Source organism: Meles meles, chromosome 6, assembly GCF_922984935.1.
Source record: "Meles meles chromosome 6, mMelMel3.1 paternal haplotype, whole genome shotgun sequence".
NCBI lineage: Eukaryota > Metazoa > Chordata > Mammalia > Carnivora > Mustelidae > Meles > Meles meles.
This window is the reverse complement of record NC_060071.1, coordinates 52,113,111-52,125,123: the sequence shown is the minus strand read 5'-3', so window position 1 is coordinate 52,125,123 and position 12,013 is coordinate 52,113,111. Positions and strand designations below refer to the sequence as shown.

The window sequence follows — 12,013 nt, the reverse complement described above, 5'->3', positions numbered from 1 at the left end:
AGAACTGGTGCTCCTTGATCCCCCTGTGCTCACCAGACCAGGAACCTCTTCCCTGAGGCTGTGCACCGCTAACCAGGCTGAGAAGCCTGTTCATGGTCTGGACCTTACAAAGAAGGCAATAAAGGGTTAAGTACTCCTCTTCTCCCACCCCCACTCTGGGCCATGACACTATATTCATGTGGCAGATTAAGAATCGTGAAGACGGGGCACCTGGGTGGCTCAGTGGTTAAAGCCTCTGCCTTCAGCTCAGGTCATGATCCCAGGGTCCTGGGATCGAGCCCCACATCGGGCTCTCTGCTCAGCAGGGAGTCTGCTTCCTCCTCTCTCTCTGCCTGCCTCTCTGCCTGCTTGTGATCTCTGTCTGTCAAATAAATAAAATCTTTAAAAAAAAAAAAGAAAAAAAGAAAAAAAATCATGAAGACAGGATTGGCTGCTACATAGCAACTTGCTGCCATGGTCCTTATCCCCAGCGGGCACTGCTCACAGATCACAGTAGTCTTGTCTGCTCGGCACAGACTTGACCTCAGAATCTTTCTTAACTCAGTGCTCTAGGCAGCACTAATAATCAATTGACATTAGATATATCTAGTATACCTACTCTAAGTCGTTCCAGTTTTCCCTCTGGGACTGTAATTCAATGACTCTAATGATGAAACTGTATCCATTTTCAGAGCAAAAAATAAGTGTGGAAGAAACTACTTGCTCCGATACAGTAGGTCTTGTTTAAGTAGGTGCTCCTGGGTATCACCCTCAAACACTCAGCCCAGGGGCTCAGTGTCCACAGGAAGGACAATGGGACACTCAAGGTGCAAGCCTCACATTCAGAGTACTTGTCTAGCGGGCTACCCTTTGCTACCCACATCACAAGACTGTCATGGAGGTCAAATGGTAACATATGTATAGATGTTCTTTGAAAGGCATAAAGTACCCTACACATGAAACAGGTGACAATGACATTCTGTCTATTCTATTCTGTTCTGTTCTGTTCTATTCTATTCTATTGGTTGTATTTCACTAATCTGAAAGTTTGGTCTGATGGTAGGATCCTACCCCTTAAATCCCATGGGTTCCAAGTTTGGTGTTCCTGTTAATGATGATGGGTAAGAAGGTCAGACATGCCCAGAAAATGCCTCATGGAGAGGAGTCAAAGAGCAGGCATCTGAGGTCCTAGCTCCTGATGCTACCACTGACTTGCTGTGCAAGCCTCTTCACCTCTCTGGGGCTGAAACCCCTCTGCCAAATGTAGATGATGTAGATGATGCTTGCTTATTTTCCCAAGGTTCCATGAGGGAAAATAATGGCCGATGTGAGGAGACCCAGAAACCCAAGGTACCATGCAGATGTGAGTTGTCGTTTGTTGTGATTTGGTACAAGAATGCCAAAGGCTCAACACCAGGGCTCTCCAGCAGATAGAATCAGTTCACTGATGTGTCACCTAACTAAACAGAGAAGACGGTAGAGGCCAGGGTGGAAGGGTTATGGAACTCTTCCTCTGCTTTGCATCGGCTGCCCCAACCAAGCAGTGTCCCCAACTGAAACCAGGCAGAGCTTCGCAAATTGGTTCAGAAGGCAGTGGTGAACTGGCAGAGTTGGAGCCATGACCATTAGGACTCCAGACTTGGGGGACAGGTGGGAAGTCAGTTCTTTGACTCTTTAACAGGCAGAGATGAGAGGAGACCAGAGAGGAAAGAATAGGAGGGAGAGGAGGAGGAGAAAGGAGGAAAAATAGAGAACAAAACAGAAGAAGATAGTAAAAGCTAGAAGAAGCAGAATTGGAGGTAGGAATGGTAGAGGAGGAAAGGAGTGGTCTTGTCCCCACCTCCACCATGGGACCAGGAATCCTTGGCAGGAGGGACCAGGTCTTCCCAGTTAGACCTGGTCCACCTGGGAATATGTTTTATGCCTCCCCTATCAGATAATGGTTTTTGCAGGGCTGGGGCTGGGTCTTCTCCCATCAGACCATGGGCTCCTCCAAGCGGGGACTACCTTAAACATTTCATAAGGGGGCTCCCCAGGAGATGGGAATATACTCCTCCCACAGCCAAGACCTGCCAGCGGGGCCCATCAAGCCATTTGGGCCCACACCTCCACCTGCCTGACTACCCTCTTCTCCCCATCCCAGGGTTCACAGACACTTTCAACATAGACACCAGGAAGCCTCGAATCATCGCTGGCTCCAGGGCTGCCTTCTTCGGCTACACGGTGCAGCAGCATGACATCGACGGCAAGAAGTGGTAAGTGAGAGCTGCCACCCCAGCCAACCCTAGAACTGCCCACACCTGTCTCCTCCACTAGCTGCCCAACATGGCTCTCACATATGCAGACACCCCCATGTCCAGTGACTTGATTTCCTGTCCCAGCTGCCTAGGGTCTGCCCCTGACTGTGAAACCTCAAGCATTCCATAGCAGGCCCTCGATCTTCTCATCTGAAAAATGGGGATGAAAACAACACAGGGAGCAGGCATCCTAGAACCAATAGTTACTATCTATCTCTTCCATTTGCTTATTTTTTACTCTGTTTTATTTTATTCTATATACTAATTATAGTTATTTTGAAGTCCGTGGCAAATGCCAATATCTGAAGCATCTCCGGGTCTACTTCTAGTGACTATTTCATCTTATGATTATTGATCACTTTTTCCTGATTCTTTCCCTGTTCAGTAATTTTTGTATTTTATTCTATAGTAAATATTGTGAATGGTACACAGTAGAGGCTCTAGGTTATGTTACCTTCCTTTAAAGAAGTACACATTTTGTTCTGTTAGGCAATTAAAATACTGAGGAAATCACCTAGATCTTACCGTGGCTTGATCTTACTGTGACTTGGCCTGGGCCTTGGTTAGGGCAGATATCATCTTGTTTTGTCCTTACTTCGAGGCTGTGGTCTTTATTCCTAGGGCATGGATTTTCTGGGATCTCAGCTGAAAGCCCATAGTTACATTAAATTTTCTCCATTCAAACTAAGCATATACCCCAACATCTCCCAAGCACTGGACAGTCTCTAATATCTCCTCTGCAAGGGCTCTTCTCTAACAGATTTTCTAGAGTCTCCCACTATGCATACATAACTTAGGAGTCAGCCAATTTTCCTGAGGGAAAATTTTAGCAGAATTTTGGGGGCTCTTTCTCTGTGGCTCTCTCCCTCTGCCTGCCCCCACCAGATCCTAGTTTCAGCCCCAACTCCAATCACTGTTCCCTCCATGCAGCAAGACTGCTGCTCTCTGGATTCCATTCCCATGCCGAAATAAGGAAAATGCCTTCATGGAGAGGGCTAGGCTGAATGTGGGGTTTGCTGCTGGGGTTCCCTTTTCTCGAGTACTGACCTCTGCATTGATTGCAGTCCAGTGCCTGAAAATAGTTGTTCCATGTGTTTTATGTAGCTTTTGTAGTTAGTTTATGGCTACAACTGAAAGTCCTCTTTCCTATTCTTTTACCAACTGAGATTTCACTTCTCCAACCTTCCCTTCCCATCACTGGTTGAGTTGCCCTATAAGGTTTGTATTTCATTTTTTTTTAAAGATTTTACCCACCCATTTGACAGACAGAGATCACAAGTAGGCAGAGAGGAAGGCAGAGAGAGGGGGAAGCAGGCTCCCCGCCAAGAAGAGATCCTGATGTGGGGCTCCATTCCAGCATCCTAAGATAATGACCTGAGCTGAAGGCAGAGGCTTAACCCACTGAGCCATGCAGTTGCCCCTGTATTTCATTTTTTATAATGTTTATCAAGCTGAATAGTGATCACCTTTTTTCCTAAAATGAGGAGTACACTCCTTGGCAGTTAGTAGATGCTCAAAAGAACATGCTTTGAAAGACTAAATTAATGATTTGAACCTCTCTCACCCTGCCCAAATGTAAGAGGCATAACATCCAAACACAGGATGAAGGGTTAAGGATGAAACAGAACTGGCTTTGACAAGATTGAAATTGTTTTGACTCATATTTGTTTATTAAGCTTCTGTTAATAAACTTTCCTAGACTCTGCAAAATATTAGTATGAATAAGACATGGTTTCACTCTCAAATAATTCACAGACCATTTGAGGAGGCCACACTAATACCCCTGAAATAATTAAATTATACAAGACAAAATACAAGCTGGTGTTCATTATGTTTCTCTTTGTGAGGCCACTTTCTCCATGAGGCTCTCCAGATCCTTCTCCTAGCATAGGATGGTCTGACCCTTCCCAAGCCCTCTCTTCTGGTGACAATATCACTTCCTACCTTATGTTGGAGTCACTTGGGCCCATGGCGTATCTCCCCTCCTTGGACACCATCATCATCTCCCAGCACAGCGTCTTGCTTATAAAAGAAACCCAGTCAGAGTTCGAAAGGAGAAACCTGCATGCCTGGGGTCTCTAGGAGAGCTTCATGGAAGAGGGGCATTTGAGTGAGGTCTTGGAGGAGCCTAGATGAGCAGTAATGTTGGATAGATTCAATTCCTGGTCCTGTTTGCTGATCTGAGTACGTCACGGGAAGGGAGTGGTATTGCATTGGAACCACTTGACCTTGGCTTGTTTTCTGCCTTAGCTGGTGGGCTGGGAGAGCCAGAGAGAGGCCTCAGAGTCCCAGGGAGCCGCAGCTCATGCAGAACGATCTGGGGCACACAGGACCCTTCAGGAATCCCTGTCCTCACTGCAGGGATACCCCTGCTCATCTTACTTCCTTGCTTCCCCTCTGGCCCCCATTTTTCCTGTCCTGTAGGCAGCATCACAAGAGTTGTATTCAGACCTAAGCCCCTGGGGATATTGATCAGAGGGAAAGAGGTTGATGCCAGTGTGATTTGGGGGATGCTGGCTGGAAATGATGCATGGGAATGGCCCCAGGGGTTCGTGTTGGTTCAACTCCCTGCCAGGAGGCACCTCAAAGGGAAGACAAGTGCAAGCAAAGGCTTGTCGTCCAAAGATGGTAGCTTAGGGGGGGATCTTGGGAGAAGCTCTCTCTGTTTCCCTGCACCTCTATTAGCTGGTGTGTAAAATGGATATGAACATACCTATCTCAGTGTTGGCAAGGTCAAAGAATACCTCAAATGTGAATGTGCAGAGCAGGAAATGGGGGATTAATTCCTTACAGCCAGCAAGAGGCCAAACCTGAAATCGGGCCTCTGCAGCTTGGTTGAGCGTCTCCCTCTGACCCAGGCTCTTCCTGCCTCCTGGGTATGGACTTGGATCCCAGGCCCACATCTCCTGGGCCTGTAGTGAGGCCACAGAATCTGTGTTTTAAAGAGCTTCCCCAGGAGACTCTAGCAGGGGGAGGGGGACTTCTGAGGATCACCATCTCCGCTGGAGGGAGGGATGTGCAGTGCGGAACCACATCACTCCCCAGCCCCTGCCCAAAGACCCAACTCCCAACCCTGCCGCATAGAAGCCCTCCCCAGCTATCATCCACCACAGGCGCCTATGAGGCCCGGCCCCCATTTACCAGGCTGTGGGCCTCCTTAAATGTGAAGGGCACCCGAGCCTGATGGAAACAGTTGGAGAATGAGGGGACAGACTTGGTGGGGATGGCACTTTATTTTCTGAGTCCTTCACCTCCTGCCCGTGGTGCCCCCAATTCTAGGCTCAAACTGGGCAAAGCTGGGTGGACACAATTTATCAAACATCTTGAACAGTTTCCCACATGCCTTGGTTTTAGCAACAATAACAACATGCACAGACACACAAAAAGGAAAAAAGAAAACAAATTCCTCTTGTGCTGAGTATTCTCTGCCCCTGCTTTTAAAGCCCCTGTGTATTTTCAGAGAAATTTAATCCATACGACTCTAATGCATGTACATTGAAGTCATTAAATCAGTTGGTTTTTAAAGTCTTCAGTTCCCTGGAGAAGGAAGCCTCCTCGTGATGAAGAGAAACAGAACTAGGCCTCACGGGCTTTCAGTTTGTCACTGAAGCTCTCACCTCTTGGAGAAAGAAGCCTCAGCTCTCGGCAAGGCAGGGCATTTGGCACTCTCTCATCAAGGGCAGGGGGAGTGGGAGCCAGACAGCCCTAGTGGGCTCCGCAAAGGGGCCTCTTTGGAACTTAAACCCCTTTGGGCTTTAAGAACAAGAGGGCATGGCGAGTTCCCTGGGGTGCAAGTTCAGGGACATGAGCAACTTGTGAGAGAAGTTGGCTTGTCCCCATTTTACAGGTAGGGGAACTGAGACGCAAGAGAGAGAGAGGATATAATTAGTAAGGCTCTGAGCCGGGTCTGGAGCCCAGATCTCATTAGGCCCGAGGGGGCCCAGAACAGAAGCAGCCTCAGCCCGGAGGCCAGCTGGAACCTACAGTCTTCCTTCAAGGTGCTCCTCCCCACAGGCCCCACTGGTGGCCTCACAAGAACCAAGGCAATGGTGTCCCCAGGACCCAACACTAACAGAGTCACATAAATGTGCTGAACCCAGCCAGGAAGGGAGGGTGTATGCTCATAGAACCCCAATCCCCCATGATAAATACCAAGAGAGGGCACACAGAAAGGATAGTTGGAATTCATGTGATGGAGAAAGTTCTAATTCAGTAAGTGGAGGGAACCAGGAGAGGCTGTGGAAGAGGGGGCTTTCAGATGGGTAGGATTCCCATGGGCAGAATGCACATGGGTGAGAGAACTGGCGGGACTAGCATGGGTATTTGTACAGAGATGGAAAAGAAGAGCCTGTGTTTAGAGAAAGGACACCATCCCATGTGGCTGGAGGAGAAGGTGAAGAAAGCCAAGCAGGGATGTCACAGCCTGGGAGGGTGAGGAGACCACCAGAAAAGGGGACTGTATCTGGGAGGCAATGGGGAGCCAGTGGAGGTTTTAGAGCAGAAGAGTGGTTCATCAGAGGTGTAATTTTTAGGGTGCTCAATTTGGCTACTATGTGGAGGAGGGAACTGAGGGAAGGAGAGCCTGGAGGTGAGGAGGCTGGTGGGAGGTCTATGAAGTCTAGGCAAGTGGAGGGTATAAGGCCTGGGGCTTGAGGAAGGGGCCTGCTTTGTGAGTTCAACAGTTCATTCATTCATCCGTGTGTGAGCCTGGTGTTAGGTCCTGGGAATTCAATGGTGAGCAAAACTGCAAAGTCCCAACCCTGGGGGAGCTCTTCCTCTAGTGGGACAAGACAGGTTGTTAGTTTTCCTATGGTCTGTCCAATGGTGATCTGGGCAACAGAGATATGTTAGGCAAGGTAAGAGGGCTTATAAGTGGGGGGGGGGGGGGGAGGTGAGTGCTGCCACCTTATGCAGGTGACCAAGAAAGGCCTCAGTGCTAGGGTGATAGCCATCAGAGACTTGAAGGAAAGGGAGACTGGGACAATCATGGATACCTGAGAAAAGACTCTTCTAGGTGGAGGGAATGGCAAGTGCAAAGGCCCTGAGGTAGGAAGATGCTTGGAATGTTCAAGGAACAATGTGTGTGGTTGGAATCGAGTGAGTTAGGGCAAGAAGGAGGCAGTTGAAACAGTATGAAAGGTGACTGAAGGCAAATCTTGCTGACTGAGAAGCCAACAAAAATGCAGGAAAGCCAAACTCAGCAACAGGAGATCAACTTTGGGGGAACATGAGCTAAGCTTTGGTCCCACTGGTTTGAAGTATCCAAGGGTCATCGGGTACAAGCGGTCAGCTGGCAGCAGGGGCCAGAGAACTTCAACTGGGCGGGGAGAACAGAGCCAAGATTCAGATGTGTTTGGGAGAACTACATTCTAAGAGGAGCGATCAGAGAGAAGGAGGGGGCTGGGGAAATTACTGTTGGATACCTGTGGGTATGAGTGGGGAGGAGGGAGAAAGAACCATCAGAGGTACAAGCAAAAAGGGTGCAGTGTCCCAGAGGGCAGAGGAGGGGAGAACTGCAACACAGAGGGGATGAGGATATCCCGAGTGTCCCTCCGGGAAGTAGTGGCGGGGCCCAGCTGGGGAGCATACAGCGCTGGGCAAACCCGTACAGGACCAGAGCCCTTGCAATGGATGGAAATGCCCATGATGTGAACTTAGGCACACAGAGTCAGTCAAGAGCTCTCCTAAGGACTCCATGCAACGTCTGTGAAGTCTGCAGTTCCTACTCTAGATCAAGTGGTTCTCAAACCTCAGTGGGCGTCAGAGTCCCTAGAAGGCTCATTACATGGGATCTCTGGGTGCCAGGTCCAGAATTTCAGAGTCACTAGGTCTGGGGTGGGACCTGAGAATGTACTTATCCAGCAAGTCCCCAGGGGTGGCTGGTGCTATCAGTCTGGGGACCACACTCTGAGAACCACAGACTAGAGATTTCTGTTCCCGGTATCTTAAGCTGATGACAACAGGCAGACACAAAATGACCGGAACCATGTAGGTGCCCCCATGTGTGGAGAAATGGGGACTTGGGGAGCCACAGTCAGCTGGGGATGAGGCTTGAGAAAGACCTGCGCACACCTCACTGTCACCCCTGGGCATCCTCCTGTCTCTCTGAGCCCTTCCTCTGCTTTCTCTTTCCTTTGGATTTTCTTTTTTCTTCTCTTTGTTCATTTCCTCTAGCTAGTTTCCGGTTTCTCACCCTGCTCCTTACTAGGTGATACCTATTTCAACTAAGTTCTAATTGGGGTAAGGTGTTGATTCTTTCATAGCATGAACCGTCTATATGGACCTTCTTGGATAAGTCCCACTCATGATAGAAATGGGGGTGGACTGGAATGTATCCACGAACACTGGGTGTCAAGCCTAAGCCCAGGGTGCCCTTTGGCCCTACCATTCTCTCCTGTCCCAGCCCCGGCCGATTTCCAGCCTCTCATCGATGGCCCCTTCCCTCGGGGTTGTGGCCGGTCTCACGGTTGGCACAGGTGTCCTGCCTGGGCACATAAATGAAGGCACACTGAGGGGGCTTTTTACTAAGGAGACATCTAAGCTTCAGAGCCACATGGACCTGGGTTCTGTTCTCTGCTCAGCCACTTTCCAAGCCAGGGGAATAGAGCACCTTACAGCCACTTTCTGGACCACAGTTTCTTCATCTGTGAAATGGGCACAATGATGCCAGAGCCCAAAAGGTCTTTCATGAGGATGAAATAGGAGATGGTGTACTAAGTGTCTACTGTGGGCAGATTTTGCTGGAGTTATGTTTCCCTGTGCTGGTCTATGCTCCATAAAAGGATATGGTGTTGGGGAGAGATTTCGGGGACAAGGGCCCCAGGGACTGTTGCTTGGGCAGAACGGCGGGTCTTCTCCAAGCCCATCCCTTCTCCTCCTTGGTGCCCTTACGGGCAGTCAGGCCTGGGGCAGCCTCAGCCTTTGCTGTCATAGAAATCACACTGAGGGGTGGCCTAAGCTCTTCTCCTGGCTTAGGCCCCCAGAGCAGGCTCCCAAGACCACAGGGCAGAAGTGCCCTCTGCTATTTTCTCTTGGAACAAATAAAATCTGGTACCATGAGTCATTCTGGTTAAAGGATAAATCACTACAGAAGCAAAGCCCAGGGCAAGATGAAACCACCCAAGGCACCAGAGAGAGGAAGAGAGAGAGAAAAACTGTGCCGGTGGGGAAACATTGGCCCAGGGCCCAGGCCCCCAGCCGACCCTGGCAGGCAGCACACGCCCCAGAAGAGCGTGAGCCGGGGTGGACAGGAGCAGTGGAAATCCAGACGCCTGTCCTTCCAGACCGGAGCCCAGGGCACCTTCAGGCCCTCAGAGACACAGAGCAGGCTCTGAGCTGCCGGAGAGAGCCTGCAGCGGGAACTCTGGGGCCATGTGCACAGGAGAGACTACGCCCACGAATGTTTTCCAGGCATCTCGCATCCACAGATACTGCTTCTGTTCTTGCCTTTTTCTCTCTTCCTCTCTCCTTTCTTTCTCCTTCACCTTCTGCTTCTTTTTTTTCTTTTTAAGGCCACAACCACACAGGGACCCCAGGACTTGAAGAGTATGTCAGCTAAGGCTCAGGTTACCCCGCCCCCGCCCACGTGTACACGCACGCACACACACAGCTGGTCAACCTGAGACCCTCGGAGTCCCGGAACAACCTTAGTGCTGAGCACAGAAAGGCAGAGAGCCAACCATTGCATGCTTTGAGGGTAAGTGGAAACATTGCAAGGAAAGTCACCAGGTTACTAATCTCCATGAAAGCAAGTTAATTTAATTTGGGCAGTTCAGGGAAGCCAGAGGGATTTGCGAACTCAGCATCTCCTCCACCACCACCCCCCGCCTCAACCCCCCACCCCACACACACACCCCAGGGGCCTATGGTCTCTTCCACCTGGCTCTTTGGCCTCTGACAGCACGCTCCTTCAAGGACAGCAGCGTCCTTCCTGGGTCCAGCACAGGACAGGGAAGGAGGGCTCCTTATATGACATGGAGAACAAACCGATGCTGAAATTCTCTCCGTCTTGAGAATGGCTTTCTATAATTTCATAGGATTGAATTTTCAAGACTGGTTTTTAATGGCGCCTTAGCCCTTTATCTGCAATTCTCATAACTGACAATAGGGGGAGCAAGGCCGGCCAGTAGGGGTTCCTTACGTCAATCATCTAGGCTTCCCATTGATGGGCTAACATCAGCTCAGGGCTGACAACCTGTGCCTCCATGCCGTCCGGCTACAAAATGTGAAAGATTGAGCTCTTTATTGAAAACCTTAATTGGAGTAAACATGTCTTAAAGTTATATTCAATTATAAAACCAAATCAGTGGGCTGTACATGCTGTTTCTCACTAACCTCAACTGTGATGGCCACGGCTTAACCTAACCTTTGCTTTCTCCAGGCTTGGATAGAATACCTCCTTCTAGCTTTTCCTGACTCCTTTGTGAAGAATTAAGGGTTCTTCGGTATTTCAAACTTTTTCCAGTGGCTCTTCTCTTTCACATGGTTGCATCCCTCAGACATACGGCCAATGGCAAACACTTGCTGTTGACTCAAGACCGTCTTGACAAGGTTGATCTTGCCTTCTGTGGAATCTCTAAATCCTTTCCACTTTCCCTCTTGAATCACTTATTCCTGGTTTAGCTGTGGTGAGTCACCCTGATCCAATAAAGCAGACAGAAGTGGAGAGTTGTAGACAAAGCCAGTTAAGAAAAGTGGCAAAGGACCCCCAAGGGTAGGACTCGCCTTTGATTTGTCTTTGCCTGGCACAGACCCAAAAAGGGAGGAGGGGAGGATGGTTCTAGAAGTCAGGCTATGACCTACCTAAATCTCAGGGCAGCCCTAAGCCGGACATTCTGGTGGTAAATAGCCTGGGGACAGTGGCTCCACATGGGAGGGTTTGGTGAAAGACTGAAGTATGGGTGGGGGGCGACAGAAAGGGAGCCAGGCAGGCAGCAGGTGGGGGCTGGACAGGGGTCTGGTCCCACGCTGGGTGCCTACTTCATAGCATCAAGTCCTCTTTGCTTCTCCCCAACCACTGAGCCAGAGATTTTGTAAGCCAAGAGGGAGGATGATGGGGTTGATGTAATGACAGATTCTACCCATCCAGTGGTTCGAGGGAGTCTGCTGCCTCCATGCTTCCTTATGGCTTCTCCAATAATAATGCTGTAAGAAGAGCCATTACTCACAATCCAGAAGGGAGAGGAGGGAAATAAATCTGAGCTCTGAACCAGACAGAAAGTACTTCAAAGGATTTTGCATAGCCAGTAATTCCCTGATGCAACTCGGGGCTTGTGTCTGTGTGTCCCGCCCTCCTGTGCCCAGAGCCAGAGAGAATGAGGCCACAGAGCTGCCCAGCAGCCAGCTGGGTGACTTGGGTTAATGTCCAAGGAAGCACCTAGCGCAAGCTCAGACACGTGATCAACTGCCCCGTCATTTGTGCGTGCATTAGTTTATTTGCTTGTTCATACAAAGTGCTTTCAAAGTCCATGTTTGTTAACGAGTGTTTGTTAACAGTTTTATGATCGGGCATCCTGTCCCCAGATCCTATTATCCTGTTTTCCATTATCTCAAAGTAATCAACTCATAATATAATCCAAGGGTTTCTCAAGCTGGCAGAATAGAATTGCCTGAGAAAGTATTGAAAAGAATACAGATTCCTTAGCCCAGTCCAAGACTTGCCAAATCAGAATCTCTGGAGGTAGGAATCCACACTTCTGACATGCCCACACAAGTTGGATGCCCAGACAAGTTTTCCA

The 12,013-nt window shown here is 49.4% G+C and overlaps 1 protein-coding gene across 1 annotated transcript in view; it reads left to right on the top strand.

Annotated features, from left to right (window-relative positions):
- ITGA11 (integrin subunit alpha 11) overlaps positions 1-12,013 on the top strand; it is a 110,043-nt gene that overhangs the window by 27,462 nt on the left and 70,568 nt on the right. Inside the window, exon 2 of the mRNA XM_046010344.1 lies at positions 2,123-2,234. Coding sequence (XP_045866300.1) covers positions 2,123-2,234 — 112 coding nt within the window. The remainder of the gene's footprint in view (positions 1-2,122; positions 2,235-12,013) is intronic.